We start from the raw sequence: 16,379 nt of genomic DNA on the forward strand, positions 1-16,379 counted from the left end.
TCATCTTCACCATCATCGACCACGTCGCCTTCATCCACCGTGACCACCACAACATCATCATCAGAAGCGAAAGCTCTGACCAGAGCATCCACGTTATCATTCACCAGCGCGCCAGGTCGCCTCAAATAGCCCCTGGCACCGGGGCGATGGCGGCGTCGAAGTCGAAGTTGGGGTCGGCATTCTGAAGATGGCTGAAGACGCGGGAAAACGCGTGCCCGAGGAGGCCGCGGCTCTTTTCGTCAACGAGCTCACGAGCCCTCTCAGTCGTGTCCTCTAGGCGCGTCACGACGTCGGTGAAGAAGCGAAGGTGGCCGGCATAGTCTTCTGCATGAGGATGAGGGGCGTATTCATTGCAGATGATGCCCAGCGCCCTGTTGGCCCTCACCCTAAGGTCATGGAGCATGGGGGCATGTTCGCGCTGCAGCGTCTGTCGGCGGATCGCCTCCTCCCTGCTCTGCTGTGCGAGGGACTCGGCGGCGGTAACTCGCTGCTGAAGCGGAAGCAGTTCAGCACGGGCGGAGGCTAACTCAACCTGCACGGAGATCAAAGCAGATTCAGCGGCCTTCTCGCGCTGCTCCGCCTCAGTCAACCTCGATGTGAGGGCGGTGGTCCTGCCCTCAGCTTCGGCTTCCACGAGCTTTAGCTTCAGGTCGTACCTCTTGGATCCTGGCCTCGCGCGCGCTGACGGCATCTTCTGCCTGAGCATCCTGACGCTTCCTCGTCTCCAACCGTTCATGCTCGAGGATGCGCTCTATGGACTCCAGCATTAGCGCTTCCTCGCGCTTCAAGACCTCCTCCTTGTCGGACGGCGCCCCCTTCATCGACGCCAAGGCAGCACTGCGCGCCTCCGTCTGCTGCTCCAGGAGGGCATTCACGGCCTGAAGCTCCTGCCTGCACTTCTCGGCAACCTCGCGGCGGTGGTCTGCCTCCCTGGCGTCCTCCAAGGCTCGGGCGCTGGCCTCACGCGAGGTTGCAAGGGATGCCTCGGCATCCGCGTTGGCACGCTCACGCTGGAGGCGCCTGAGGTTGATGGCCACCTTCAATTGATGCCATTCATCCACCAGTCGAAGACCCTCAGTTTCGAGGTGAGCGTCCACATCCACAAGCTCCTCCCCAAGCCGGCTCAACGCACTCATAGCTTACTGGAAGAGCTCGTGACGGACGGCACCCCGCCTGCGTGCAAGCTCGAATGCACAACCGGGTCCGTCCTTCACGCTAGGAGTCGTTGAAGGGGTTCGAGGCGGCTTGCCTCCTCCCAGTAGGGGGCTGGAGGCTGGCGCCTTTCCAGTCGCCCTTCGGGCCCCGACGGGAGCCCGGAGGGGCGGAGGCTCGTTATCCGAAGGGGAGGCCAGAGCCGAGGCCACCCAACTGCGATCAACAACCAGAGGAGGAGCCCTCAGCACACATTCCGCACCACAAGCAAGCCCACGAAGAGCGGACAGCAGGAACACGGGGTCGAGACGCCAAGCCGGAGTGCTTGCCTCTCCGGCCAACCTCGCATTAAGTGCCACGGGCTGGCTTGGGGCGCTCAAGGTCAGCAAAGGACTCGAGGCAAGAGGAGGTCGCTTCTCGGGAGGCTTCATCGCCTTAGCAGAAGAGGCCCTGAGGAACTGTGATTAGTAGGAGAAGCGGCACTCTAGAAATTACAAAGACAAGGTACTCACTCGTCAATAGCAATATATTTCCTCTGCTTCAATGGCCGGAAGGTGTCACCGCTGCAGCTTGGAGACCCCCTCCTCTTGCGGAGCGCCGCGAAGTTCGGTCAGAGCCGGCCAAAGCCCAGGGCGCGGTCACCAAGGCCAGACACGGATGGTGCGACCCCTGAGGAGGCGACCTCAGGGGTACTAGACCGCGCTGAGACTTCAGTGCTCACCTCATGGACGTTCACCGAGGCCTCGGGGGCTCCGACCTCAGGAGCATCGGACTGCATCGTCCCCTAGGCCGCCTCCTCAGGACGGCTCTCCAAGGCCCCGGGGGACGGCACCTCAGGAGCCACGAGCGGCGCCGATTCCTCAACAGTAGCGTCACCATCACCCGATAGCAACCGCCCCCATGCATCCGCTCTCGGGGCGGGCGTCGCGCTCGCCGCAGGAAGGGGGGCCACGAAGATAGGGCTCTCGTGAGGCCCTTCAAGGCCAACCAGGCGTGGTCCCCATTCATCGAAGAGGGGCATCTACTTCACGAACTCCACCTTGTTTGAGCAACACTACAAAAGACAGCCCTCCTCCGGCAGGTTGGCTGGCATCGGGTCGCCCGTCAGGAGCTCGAGCACCGTGCGCCGTGCCTCAGGAGGAAGAGCCGGAGCCTGCAGCCTCATGCAGTCCCCATAGCCAGAGAAGGTCCACATTTACCGAGAGTGGTGCTGGAGCGGAGCGATGGGACACCAGATGAACTCTTTCACCACCATGGGTGTCGTCACGCCGAGGTCCTTCAACCCGGTGAACCGGAGCCAGACATGGGCGAGCCGCCGATCGATGAGCTTCGCATGCCCCTAACCGGAGCTCGGAGCAACTGGGACCCGGGGGAGCAGCAGCAGGGGGCTGCGCACGCCAACGTCCACGAACACCCACCTCTTCCCGAAGCCCCCGACGACTGGCGAGAGCTCGAAGTCAATCCCCGAGCCGGCCGTCGCCGCGACAGCTTGGAAGGATACACACCCAGAGCGCTGGAGAGGGTTTGTCAAGTGCAGCGAGAAGAAGTGGTGAAGCAGAGCCACAGAAGGGGCAATGCCTACCATGGCTTCGCAGACAAAGGCGAAGACAGCAAGAAGGATGATGGATTGGGGATCGAGATACAGCGCGTTAATCTGGTAATGCAAGAGCACCGCATTGAAGAAATTGGAGAAGGGGGAATCAAGCCTGCCCAGAGGGCGTGAAGATGGATGGGAACCTCGGTGGCCGTCTTGTCCACTTCGGCGCGGGAAGCAGGCCAGGCCATCGTCGCCCCCGACTCATTGAAATCAGCGGCGAGCGTCGGACGCACCTTGCCCATCGCCTCTTGGTTGAGCACCACCGACCGCTCGATGGCGGGCTCGAGGACCGGCGTCGCAGGGGCCGAGGTAAGGGAATCCTTCTTTCCCTTCTTCTTATGGCTTAGTGCCATGGCGGCGGGGGGAGTTGGTGTCAGATTGGGCCGGGGAAAGAGATCTGCAGCCTTCTGAGAGATGAGGGAGCGGCGGAGAGTGCTACCTATAAGGGAGGAGGAGCTATGAAGATGATGGTAGTTGCCTAGCCAGGCGTAAATCAAGGCTGCATGGGGAAGTGGAGGCGCCCACGTCACGTCAGTCGCCACACGTCAATCAAGGCCGCAGGCTATTAGGGCCCGCGGTGCTCCGCATTTGACCCTTGGCTTCGCCGCGAAGCCAAGCGCGAGCGCCCCTTGGGCCCGGGGCTACTGTCGACGTCCTAAGAACGGGGGTACCCAGACTTGCCTGCCTGCGGCCCAGGGCGTGGCTCCACCAGTGGCCTGGTATGGCCCATCTTCATCGACCAACACTCAAGACCCTCATGAGGGGCTAAGCCTCGCGAGGAGGACGACACAAGACCTCCTCAGGGGCAGCCTCACTAGACTGGCTCGCGAGGAGCGGAGAGATCAAGGCGAGGGGCACCTCGTGAGGTTTCTGTGGCGTGAGCCGTGACGACCAAGGCCAGGCGGGCGCCAGCGGGCGCAGAGTGTCAGTTTCGTCTTTGGTGCTAAAGAGGCAGGCGCAGGCGAGGAGTCCCGAGGCGTCAGGCAAAGGTTTCCATATCGGTGCAACGAGACCAAGACCAGCAGGACGGCAAGATGAAGGTCACCACGGAGTCCACGACAACGTCAGCACCAGAGCCTTTGGCAGGCGAAGAGCACTTTTTGTCAGGATAACTTGTACTCGTTGTCCCCCTTCAAATTGGCCGTTGTGGGATCCCTTCCCGCCTAATATTTGGGGAGAGGACCCGGGCCTCTATAAATAGGGCTAGCCACCACCGTAGCCGGGGATTGGCCCATCGAGAGACGGAGAGGCTCATCGAGAGATAGATCATTCAGATCATCCCCAACCACACAAGCTCATCGAGCTCAAGAACACCTCCCCTCAGGAGGTTGTTCTTCCCTTGTACTTGTTCATCCCCAGCCTACAAGGCAATCCACCATACCACACTAGAGTAGGGTATTACACCACAACGGTGGCCCGAACCAGTATAAACTCTTGTGTCCTTTGTTCCTTGGGTTCGGTGAGCTAGGCTTTGCGATCGTTGCGAGGGCGTGAGCTAGGGGGAGAGAGATCTTCGTGCGCACCCCAGTGTTCGAACCTCAAGGGTTTCCCGGAACCCGTAATCCGACACCGAGCAACAAGCCCCTGAAGAAAAAGTTGACAAAGAGATTGAGATGGAGAAGGCAGTTTCATCGCCTTTCAAGGAAAGTCATGCTGAGCCCTCTGGATCCATCAAGGAGGGTGATCAAGTTGAGTGGGAGCAAATTGCTTCCCGAGGAAATACCACCCAAGTCTCCTCATCTGGTGCCCCTACCCAGATGGAGGTTGATCTCGCTCCTGGTTCTTTGGCTTCCCAGCCAGAACAGGAAGAAAAGAAAGATGAAGAGCCCATGGCTCACGAAGAAGAAGCTCAAGCAGATGTACCACCAGTTTTGCCTCAGCAAATTGTACCACCTGTAGTGGTCCAGCAAGATGTACCTTCAGTTATGCTACAGCATACCGAAGGAGGAGATGTTGTGACCCAAGTGTCCGAGGATGTTGTCGTGCCTCCCTCCGTTGAGAGTGCACCGAAAGAAAAGGCCCTTGTGCCTGAGAGTCAAATTGCCGCTAAAGGAGTTCGAACAAAGGAAATTGAAGGAGAGAGCAGTGCTTCCATGCCATCAACCCCAGGGAAAGTAGAAATGCATAGCATAGGCGGTCTTCTTCTCCGGGCCATGTCGGATGGCGAGGGAAGAGGAACGTGGAGACGAAGAGTAATGTGCTCGGGATGACGGCATGAAGAGGAAGAGGTTGTGGCTAGGATTAGGGACGCCGACCGGCTTAAATAGTCGGACTCTGGTCTCGAACGGCGAGCCGGAACGGCGCCACACGGCATTCACACCCTCATCGGAGGATACGCCCGTCAGACTGTTGGGTTTCGGGACGATTCTATGTGGGACCAGTCCGTCAGTATGACGTGACGAACGCGCTCGGGTCTCCTCATATCCACCCTATATGTGGGCTAGATATGAGGAATGCCGGCCAGTCCGAGCGCTTGAGGCCCATTTGAGGCGCCCGTTTTGGTCGGGTTTTTTGACCGGGTTGTTCGACCGAGCGTTTGAGGCGGGTCTAGGGCGCCGGGTTGTACATGCTCTTACACTTTTGAGTTCTTGTGTTTTAGATTGGGTTGTAGCTGCAATCCACCGTAACCGTAGCCTGAAACCAAGCACACAGGAGCCAAAGGAAGCATGGTCAAATAGTCACATGATATCTGTTCCACTTGAACTCTGAAACATCCACACCGAACAACTGACGGATCCAGTCCAAGCCAGCAGGGGCCACGTGTGCATGGAAGCGCCTGGGCGCGCTTGCGGGCACTTACCGTGCAGTCCTCAAATAACCATCTCTGCATCTGAATACCTCATATATGAAATCTTAAAACCATGCAAAGAAAAGATCTACATATTACGTAGATCAACTAATCCTCGACCCCGCTACTCGTTGTCGTTGGAGATGTCCACTATCTCCGTTCTGGGCTCAGAGTACATGGGGGGCAGACACAACTCCGGCTCCTCCTCTGCCTCCGCCTCCATCTCCGCTTCCACCTTGTCGAAGAGCGCGTCGGTCTCCGCCTGTTCGTGCTGGAGGTAGCGCCGGTTGGACTCAACGTACGCCTCATGCTGGATGGACTCCAAGATGGATGTCTGCTCCACCATCTCCGCCGCTTGGGCGATGGCGAACTCCGCCATGGCCTCCTCTATGGTGAAGCTCCCAACCGACCCCGGCTCCTCGGGATCCGCCCCTCCATGGGCTTTGGCTGCTTTTGCCCTTCTCCTTCCTCTTCTCCAGCTCCAGCGAGTTCGTAGGCAGGGCGTCTGCGATTCGGGCCACATGCCTCGCTCGGATCTCCTCCTTACCTGGAAGCGCTTTGGCGTTAGCATAGCATAGGTGGTCTTCTTCTTCGGGCCATGTTGGATGGCGAGGGAAAAGGAAGGTGGAGACGAAGAGTAATGTGCTCGGGCTGACGGCATGAAGACGAAGAGGTTGTGGCTAGGATTGGGGACGTCGGCCGGCTTAAATAGCCGGACTTCGGCCTCGAATGACGAGCCAAAACGGCGCCACACAGCATTCACACCCCATCAAAGGATACGCCCATCAGTCTGTTGGGTTTCTAGGTAATTCTATGTGGGACCAGACCGTCAGTCCGACGTGGCGAACGCGCTCGTGTCTCCTCATATCCATCCCATATGTGGGCTGGATATGAGGGATGCCAGTTTGAGGCGTTTTCCATTGCAGGCGTTCAATCCAGGCGCTTGAGGCCCATTTGAGGCGCTTGTTTTGGTCGGGTTTTTTAACCGGTTATTGACCGGGTTGTTCGACCGAGCGTTTGAGACAGGTCTAGGGCGCTGGGCCGTACATGCTCTTACACTTTTGAGTTCTTGTGTTTTAGACTGGGCTGTAGCTGCGATCCACCGTAAGCGTAGCCTGAAACCAAGCGCACAGGAGCCAAAGGAAGCTTGGTCAAACAGTCACATGATATCCGTTTCACTTGAACTCTGAAACATCCACACAAAACAACTGACGGATCCAGTCCAAGCCAGCAGGGGCCACGTGTGCATGGAAGCCTCTAACATGCTCTCGCGCCATTACCATTTCTCGATTTATTTTTCGTGTGCGCTTGTTTCGGATAAGCGGTTGCATGCGTGCGTAGGTGCTCGTGCCGGCCTGGCATGGCGCGGCCAAGAATAACGCCAGCCGCGCACGCCATCCTAGGGCTCCTGTCTCGCGCTGACACGTGGGACCGACTAAGTGCACGCAGATCATGAGACGATAAGATGCCAGACGAACAGTGCAGAGCCTTCTCCTGCTGACAATCCTAGCCTAGTAGCTGGTCACTGTTTCCTTTTTCCTTTTCTTTTCTCTATATCTACCACCGGTGTGCATGCACATGGCTGCTTCCAAACACAGATAGGATGAGATGGAAATGAGATAAGATCCGGAAAGAAAGAGGCTGTTGGTTCAGAGTACAGTACAGCCTAGGCTGGACATATGCAGATCACAGTGTATGTGCTGTGCAGGCGGGCACTCATGGTCATGGATCTGCGCACAAGTAACAGTCACTCAATCCGTTTCAGTCAGTTCAGCAGCCTCCTACTAGATCTATGAAGGAACAGCAGTCACTTGATCCATCTCACTCAATATATTGCATATACTTACTAAAATAAATGACAGCCTAAAAATTGTGCCGCCGGAATATATATAAATAAGGTTAGCCAAATAAAAAACATAGTACTACATATAATGCAAAAAAGAAAAATTTAATAAGATCTACTCACTCCGTTCCTAAATATTTGTCTTTGTAGAGATTTTAAATAGACTATCACATATGTACGTATATAGACATATTTTAGAGTATAGATTCACTCATTTTGCTTCGTATGTAGTCACTCGTTACAATCTCGTAAGACAAATATTTAAGAATGAAGGAAGTACTAGCATATTCATATGAAGAATAACAACCAAAAATGCATTCTCAGGACTGTCTATTTATTACTACTGCACACTGGATTCACAATATTAGCCCTGGATGCAACGACAGTCTTGGGAGTTTTTAAAGGGGAGATGAACGGATTGGGAGGGCAGACCGGTTGAGGGGGGCACATCAGGCACTTGCATAAAGTTCTCTTCTGTAGGACAGGCTCTGCCTTTTCAGGTAACAGTCGTTATCAGGAGCAGCTACCTTCTTTCTACCTATCTACCCTAATGCATCTGGCGGTCACTGGGTAAACTTAGACCAACTCCATCGCGCGACCCTATCTTGTCCGTCCCCGTCCGTTTAGGATAAAACGAACAAACGAGGCGGCTCAGCGGGCGGGAGCAATCAGACTTTTGTTTGTTTTGTGTCCGTTTTCGACCCATCCACGGCCTAAATTTGCGCCGCTTTTGGGATGAAACGGACACCACACGGACGCGCGGGCCGTCTGCGCGTGTCTTCCCCTGGCCCGCCCGTCGGTGGCACAGGGCGGGCCTTTTTCTATCCGCCCCCTCCCTCCCTCCGGCCGCACCCCCCTCCACTCTTCCCCACTTTTCCTCTCGCTGCCGCCGTCGTCGCCGCTGCCATTGTAGCCGTGCAGTTCGGACGCGCGCTCGTCCAGCCCCTTCTCCTCGGCGCCGCCGAGCTACCCAACTACGGCCACCTGGTTTGCGCACCCGCCGGCTGGATTTGGAGCGGATCCGATCGGTCTTGAGCTCGCCCGGTTGTGGGAGGCCGGGCCGCGCCATGGACTAGTCGGGCACCTCGCCGGAAGGCCCTGGCGGGGCCGCAATGCCACATGCAGGCAGTGGCTCCTCCTCTAGCCGCTCGGATCTGCACCGTCGGTGGTCCGTCGGCAGATACACGAATGGCGGTCGGCCGGGCTCGGTGCTTGCCCAAAAGCTCATCGGCGCACCGTTGCCACTCATTAAGTGCGACCACTGCCCAAGGATGGTCGTGCGCCGCGTGTCTACAACGCCGGTACATCCCGGATGGGTGTTCATCAAGTGCTTACATGATGGGGTATGTGCTCTTTTTAGCTTGGGTTTGTGCTCTAGTTTTGACTAGTTGTACTAACTACAAATTTTATTGTGTAGCATGGATGCAAGTTATGGTATTGGGAAAAAGAGTACATCGATATATTGATAGAGCGAAATTTAGTACATGTTCGTGCACTTTTAGCTAGCATAGAGGTTGTAGATGAGACAAGTGCACTTGTTGCTAGATTAGAGGCTAGACATGAGACTAGGTGTGAGGAAGCAACATTGACTTCTGGCTTGAAGAAGAAAGGAGAATGCCAGATCGAGCCTCCTCCACAGATCAACAATGAGTGCATCGAGAAGGCCCTAACCCAACTCAAGGGAGCAGTTATGAAAGTTGGGTATCTTCTAAAATATATTCTTGTTGTTCTTGTTTTTTTTTTTCTTGCTTTACTAGTCAAAATGTGATGATGTATTTTTCATGTACCGAAACTGAATGATGAAAAAAGTTAAGGACTTGCAAAGAAAAATGTACGTGGACAGGATGCGGTCGGGATGCGTCCGCGCGCTAGGCGCACGGCCACCGCATCCCAGGACAGGTCCGGACACGACCCCATCGCCCTACCCAAACAGACAGAATCCGGACAAAACAGACGTCCGTTTGAAGTCGCGCGGTGGAGTTGGCCTTAGCTCCCACTCTGAGCCTCAGGTAAGTTATCACTAAGAGTCTTGACTTCTCATTAGGTTGACCAGTTAACAAGAAATTATTATCACTAACACGGTGACCCCGTGCAGATTATCCATGAATCCCGCACAATGATTGAGTGTCCAGATGCTAATCAGGGCCACGTGAAAATAATTAAATTGTAGGAGCACAACTGAATCTTGGACAGAAAATTGGAACCAAAAACTTATTGACCGGGGGCAGAACAGGTAGCTCCAGCCCCGAGTTCTGAAGGGAAGAGAAAAGAAAAGCAATTTCCTTAATTGTTTTTTCGAAGTGAACCGACGCTGGCAATCAGAAGCTGGACCTAACATGGCTCCTGTGCTGTGACGATAATTGGAAGCCATTCATGTTACTGCACTCGATCGGCAGGCAGGCAGGCAGGCATCATCTCATGTGGCGTTCAATCACCTGATTATTTGGGAACAGGAAGGAGGCAGCGGTGCCTAACAAACAGATCAAAGGAGAATCCTTTACTTGGTAGGGGACACATGGGGATTTCTTGTGCTGCTCCAATTTGGATCAGGTGCAAGGCTTAAAATAACGGTGTACTACTGGCGCCCCCTAGCGCATACCTCACTTCTTCGCCTTGGAGAAGCGCAGGCACCTATACTTCTCACCGCTGACTGTGATCTCAAGGGCTCCGTCTTGGTTATCCTGATTCGAAGCAGTTCCCATCAGGACACTCTTTTCTTTCTCCAGATTCTCCCTTTCCATTTTAAGCCTTGCCTCTTGCCGCGCAATTTCAGCCTGCAAAAGGAGGATTGCAGCATGCCATGTTAAATGTCCCCAAAGCATGATGAACTACGAAGCAATAATGACATTCCCTAAAGAAACGAAGCAATGATAACATAAGAAACGTTAGCCTGTTGGCATCTTTCGATGATTTTGATAGAGAAAATATTTAGTTTACTACACACTATGGTTTGCTCTAATTGGAAATTACCATATCGATTTGATGTTTTGTTAGTTTGAAGACCTCATCACCACGTTTCAACTTTCATGAGCTCAGGTTATGATTCAGTTTTGGCTCTTAGGTTATGATCTCAGGAGACAATCTTCTGGTGCACCCGCAAAGCTACTGTTTGTTCATTATGATTACAACCTGTGAATATGTGCTCAACAAACTATACGGATACTTAATTGGAGAAGCACCAACTAAGCAAGCAAGATAATGATATCAAATTCATTAAGTTAGTAGTCAGCAAGCAACTTAGGTAGATCTGCATCTTATGTTGGCACTTACTAGTTACCATGGAAAATAATAGCCAAAATAATAACGGCAAGAACAGAATGCATAGCACAATTTTGTAATGAGGTTGTCTAACCTAACTTTCTAATTAAATGATTAACTGGTCAGATTCACGAAGAGAGCTAGCCTACCAACTGTTAGGCCCTGTTTGGTTCGGCTGTGGATTTCTAAAAGCAGCTGTGAAAAATCTGCTGTGGAAAAATGGCTGTGAAAAATCTGATGTAAAAAACATGTAGGTCATTTGACAAACCAGCTGATACAGCTTTTTCAGATTTTGCCCGCAGCGGAATTAGATTTTGAAAAGCACGTCATGGGCTGCTTTCGCTTTTGGTTTAGATTTTGGCAGCGGATTTCTGAAATCGAATTCTGCTGGGTTTGCCCTTTGGTTCAGATTCTGCTGCGCGGCAGCGGAATCCGTCGATAAAAGCTAAACCAAACAGGGCCTTAGGGTGTATGAGTCTATGAGATAATGTACCAAAAATGGGATTGGTGTAGCCCAAGGAGGGTACACATGTTCATCCCCGCTTTGTCACCTCCCTCCACCTAATCTATCTTGTCACCTCTACCAATCCCACACACCCAGTACACAGAGGAGGTGCTTCATACGTTGCAGTGTCATTTTCTTGTGTTGTGCATCTCACACTGTAGAGTATTGCCAAAACTAGGACCATATCTAGTGCATTTGTCTCCTAGCTATCAATTTATATCTTTCCGTAGAAGAGTCTCACCAAGACTCAACTACCACACATTACTTGAATAGGTATATAATTTCTGGACTAAGTAACCATATTTACATGCACAATCATAAAGATCTGACAACTGATAATGAAGTTAGACAATACGAAGCAACAAGGTACTACAGAGTACATGCAGCAGAAAAGGAAAACCATGACTTGTAGCACAAAGAATGCTAGTCTGATATGCTCTATTCTAGTCACACATGACCACCTGAGGACCAATGCTTCTCAGACGTATCTTACATTCTTATCTTCACCTGTAAGTCACCTTTCTACGATTGACTATATTCTCTACGTAACTGAAGAGGCCAACTTTATTCCCCTGACGCCCTTGTGGATACTACGGCATAAAACAAGCAATAATCTCTTACATTGTACTTCTGCAGTTTAACATCACAAGAAACTGAAAGACATTGACACGAAACCATCAAGAAAAGCTCACGTTTCGAGCAAGAATTGTGATACCGTGGGAGTATCAAGAGTCAAAAATAATGAATAGTACACTGAAACACAAACCAAGCTGCCGCTGCGGCATACATATTTCCCTCATTCTCGATCGCGCAAAAGATGATGCAGAATGCTGATCAGGGTGGCAGGGGAGGACGGAACGGGGGGCATGAATTAAGCGAGCCATGAATCGGATTTGGGGACTCGTTACCTCGCGGCGGGAGAGCTCGGCCTTCCACGCGGCCTCCCGCTCGGCGACCTCGCGCTCGCGCTCCTCGATGTAGCTCTGCATCTCGCGCTCCCTCATGACGCGGTCCTGGATGTCCGCGTCCAGCGCCTCCTTGAGCTCCTTCACGAACCTGTCCACCACCGCCTTTATCCGCACCGACATCTTGCCGCGCCTCAACAACCACCACCACTCCTCCTGGCGCCTCTTGCTACCGGCGCCGGTCACCTGCGGCCTCCACGGACCATGGCTTCTAGGGCTTGCGAGAAGAGGACGCCGGAATCCCTCCTGGGCGCGTTTCTTTCCTGTTCTGTTTCGGCTTTGCGTGCTTGGATGAGGCGGATGAGCTGGGAAAGAGATACGGCCCAGTGGGCTTCTTTATGGCCGCTATTTTGCTCACTTGCCCCTCTTTCTCTTTCTCCTTTTCTTTTCTTACCTTTTTTTTTCTCCTTTATCTTTGTTCTTTTGACTGCTGGTATACGGTACTGCTCCCTCACAAAAAAATTGTATATAGTACTAGTCTTACTCTTCTTTCACAAGATACTAATATAAATGTGGTTAAGCATCTGAGTTGCAAAGAAAAAGTTGTAACAACTTGTGATCAAGCCATTAGTCGCCACAGGAGCCTTGCCAGTGTGTGTTACCTTCTCTACCAATAGTCGCCACATGAGCAAACTCCATCCTGGAAATGGTGGAACCGGACCGGGTCCCTGATTATGATCACCTTGCCTTCACTCTTGGAGACGAGCTTCACGAATGAGTGGCAGTCACCACAGATCCTGAGGTTCTTCATGATCCTTACAGGCTTCCCCTTCATTGAATTCATCATTGCAAATGCAACAGCCAGTTTCTCGCTGTGATATTTCAGCAGATCTTCCTTCTGCTCGCTCTCAAGATCCTGCAGCACAAACTCTGTCAGCGGGACATAACCGAGGTCTGTGACCAGCCTGATTAGTCGGTTCAGTTCCTGAACTATGCCAGCTGAGCATGGGTGTGACAGTTCACCAGCAATGAACACATGGACTTGTTTCCCCAGCTCGATCCAGCTGCGCCCGGGCTCTTTTTTGGCCCCTTGGTTTCTCATCACCTTCCATGACTTCTCGGCATCTAACCATTGTCGCAAATCAGCATATGTATTTGACAACAATATGCGTGCACCTTGGTCTTCCGGCTCAAGTTTAAGGATCTCTCTTGCTGCATATGCTGCAAGGTTAGCGTTTTTGTGCATTCTGCATGCCCCAAGAAGAGTTCTCCATATGACCGAGTCCGGCTCAAAGTTCATCTCACTGATGAACTTCACAGCTTCGTCAAGCTTCCCTGACCGACCAAGGAGATCAACCATGCAGTTGCAATGCTCCCTCTCAGGCTGAATGCCAAAGAGCTTCTCCATGGACCTAAAGTAATACCAACCATCTTCCACCAAGCCAGCATGACTGCATGCAAACAGAACTCCAACCATTGTTATATGGTTTGGTGTAGGTCCTTCAGATTGCATCAAGTCGAAAACCTTCAGCGCCTCGACACTTCTCCCATTCTGCGCCAAACCAGAGACCATGGTGCTCCATGAGATCACATCCCTACGAGGCATTCTGCTGAACAAGGCGTCTGCCTCCTGCAAGCTCCCACATTTGCAGTACATGTCCAGAAGTGCATTGTGCAGAATCAAGTCCCTCTCATACTTGAGCACATGAGCATGTACCTGCCTTCCCAAGTCGAGCATGACCATCCCTGTGCACGCCCGGAGGACACTGGTCAAGGTACCCTGGTTAGCTGAGAAACCAGACTCCTTCATCCTCATGAACAATTCTACGGCCCCAACACCATCACCACTCTGTGCGAACCCCGCGATGATCGAATTCCACACAACCAAATCACGGGTGACCATCTCGTCAAAGACCCCGCGCCCGCTGTCCAAATCTCCAAGCTTCATATACGCATCAATCAAGGAGCTCCGCACAAACACATCCGAATCCAGCCCGACCTTAACAATGCTCGCGTGCACAGCAGCGAGCACCCCAGGTGTGCCGCAGGCACCAAGAACACTAGAGTATGTGTAACTGTTGGGAGCCACGTCGTCCCTCTTCATGTCCACAAGAAACCTGAGCGCCTCCTCTTTCCTCCCGCCGGCATTGGCCAGAGCCGCCACGACGGTCGTCCAAGAGACGACGTTCCTGTGAGGCATTTCGCCGAACAGCTCGAGCGCGTCGTGGAGCAAGCCCAACTTGGCGTACATTGAGATCAGAGAGTTGGAGACGAAGAGGCCGGTGTCGGGCGCTTCTCCTCCGCTGTTGGCCGTGCGGGAGACATGGTCATGGATGAGGCGGCCGTCGTTGGCCGTGCCGTGGCGGACGCAGAGCTTGATGAGGCGGCAGAGCGAGATGGGGTCCGCGCGGACGCCGGCCGCGGTGAGGTCGGGGAGCAGCGCGAGCGCGGCCGGGAGGGGGCCATCGTCGCTGAGGCGGGAGAAGGTTGCGAGGAGAGGGTGCGGTTGGGAGTGGGAGTGGAGGCAGCGGCGACTCCGGCGAGCTGCGGCGAGACGCTTGCAAGGCAGGCGGTTGAACAGCGATCTCATATGTGGCAAAAGGGCTCGTGGCGGGAGACGGCTCGAGTTCCGCTAGGCTTAGATCGACTCGACTGTGGGAAATGGAACCGAATCAATGTAACAAAGGCAAATTATCAAAAGGGTCACTAAACTACAGTTATTTTTTTTCTTGATTAGACCTATTAATAATAGAAATAAAGCAAACCAATCTGTGGTTGGATAGTTAGTTGGACAGAGATATCTTCGATCTTGGTGCTAGCTATTTTCGGATTTAATTCAAAATTTTCGGCAATGTGCATTTAACGGAAGCAAATATTCCTATCGACTACGCCACACCTTTGATGACTTCGTCAATCTCAACGTGATATGCCGGCTCCTTCTCTCGAAAACAAACAAAATGAAGACGATGGTTATATGTTCTAATCTCTCTTTATTTCAAAACTAACACCTAAAAAAAGTTAAAAAATCGTTGATCAAGATGATATAAGGGTTTTGTTACATCATCACACGTCAGAAAGGGCCCATGAATTATTTAATCTATTCCTCCACTCATTCGAAGGAATTTGAAGGTATTAAGGGCTCCTTTGATTCAAAGGAATTGCATTGCATTTTTGGAGGATTTGAATCCTTAGGAATTTTTACTGTGATGCTCGTTTCATTCGTAGGATTGGCATCCTTAGGAATTTGTCCATAGGATCTATCTGTACTACATTTTGGAGGATAATGTCCATCCACTCAAACCTCTTTGTAGAATTCCTTTGTTTTTCCCGCGCTATCAAGGACCTCTTTAATTCGTAGGATTTTGAAAACATAGAAATAGGAAAAGTGTAGGGTTGGAGTGGCATGCCCATTTGAATCCTATAGAATTAGCAACGATTGTTTGATGCCATGGGAAAAACAAAGAAATTGTAAAAAGAGGTTCGAGTGGGAAAAACAAAGAAATTGTAAAAAGAGGTTCGAGTGGATGTTAAATTTCCTATGAAATGTAGAACAGAAGATTCCATAGGAAAAATTTCTATGGGATCCAATCCTATGAATCAAAGGACCAACATAGGAAAAAATCCTAAGGATTTCAATCCTCCAGAAATCCTATAAAATTCCTTTGAATCAAAGAAGCCCCAAACATTCTTTCAAATCCTGTAGGATACTATGAGGCATGCCATCCTATTCCTACATTTTTCCTATTCCTTCATTTTGACAATTGTAGCGACCCGATCCGAATGGATCAAGTCTCTGTGCTTAAGTGTCATCCCTGGATCGGTATGCTGACACACACAGTATTCGAGGATTTATAACAGAGGTAAATCACATGTATAAAATAACGTAAATACTATTACCTCGATCCAAATAGCGGAAGTAACAAGGTTGTGGATTCCCATCAACACCAACGGCAAAGTTGAGTGTAGAAATCATAACCCTAACGTATCACTTACTCGTCGTAAGAAATCCTGCAACATGAGACGTTGCAGCCACAAAGGGTCAGTACATTGAATGTACTGGCAAATTCACACCATAGAGAATGATGAACAATGGCTATCACTACATGCATATTTGGCTGGTGGAAAAGCTCTACGGTTATAAGGTTTTTGCGAAAAGCCAATTTTTCCCTACTGCAAAGAAATATATTTTATTTAACTATCATGGTGGTTGTCGAACATTGAGAATGGTTGACAGCATTCTCAATCCCAATTAAGTAACATCATTAAACCCAACAATATTTATTTAAAGTAACATGATGAGATCAACAAGATAATCCAGGTACTAGATACTC

At 51.7% G+C, this 16,379-nt stretch overlaps 2 protein-coding genes across 2 annotated transcripts; both read right to left on the reverse strand.

Annotated features, from left to right (window-relative positions):
* Positions 1-9,500: 9,500 nt before the first annotated feature.
* Positions 9,501-12,486, reverse strand: LOC125530425 (uncharacterized). Its single transcript, XM_048694827.2, has 3 exons — positions 12,052-12,486; positions 9,980-10,154; positions 9,501-9,850 (listed from the first exon to the last, which is right to left on the reverse strand). The coding sequence occupies exons 1-2, from the start codon at positions 12,229-12,231 to the stop codon at positions 9,981-9,983; spliced, it is 354 nt and encodes a 117-aa protein (XP_048550784.2). The 5' UTR covers positions 12,232-12,486; the 3' UTR covers positions 9,501-9,850; position 9,980.
* Positions 12,487-12,678: 192 nt separating this feature from the next.
* Positions 12,679-14,684, reverse strand: REME1 (Pentatricopeptide repeat (PPR) superfamily protein). The gene has a single exon (XM_048694826.2). It carries the CDS (start codon positions 14,636-14,638, stop codon positions 12,716-12,718), a length of 1,923 nt encoding a protein of 640 aa, XP_048550783.2. The 5' UTR covers positions 14,639-14,684; the 3' UTR covers positions 12,679-12,715.
* Positions 14,685-16,379: the final 1,695 nt, after the last annotated feature.

This window comes from Triticum urartu, chromosome 7A (genome assembly GCF_056163025.1).
Source record: "Triticum urartu cultivar PI428250 chromosome 7A, HENAU_Tu73, whole genome shotgun sequence".
Lineage (NCBI taxonomy): Eukaryota > Viridiplantae > Streptophyta > Magnoliopsida > Poales > Poaceae > Triticum > Triticum urartu.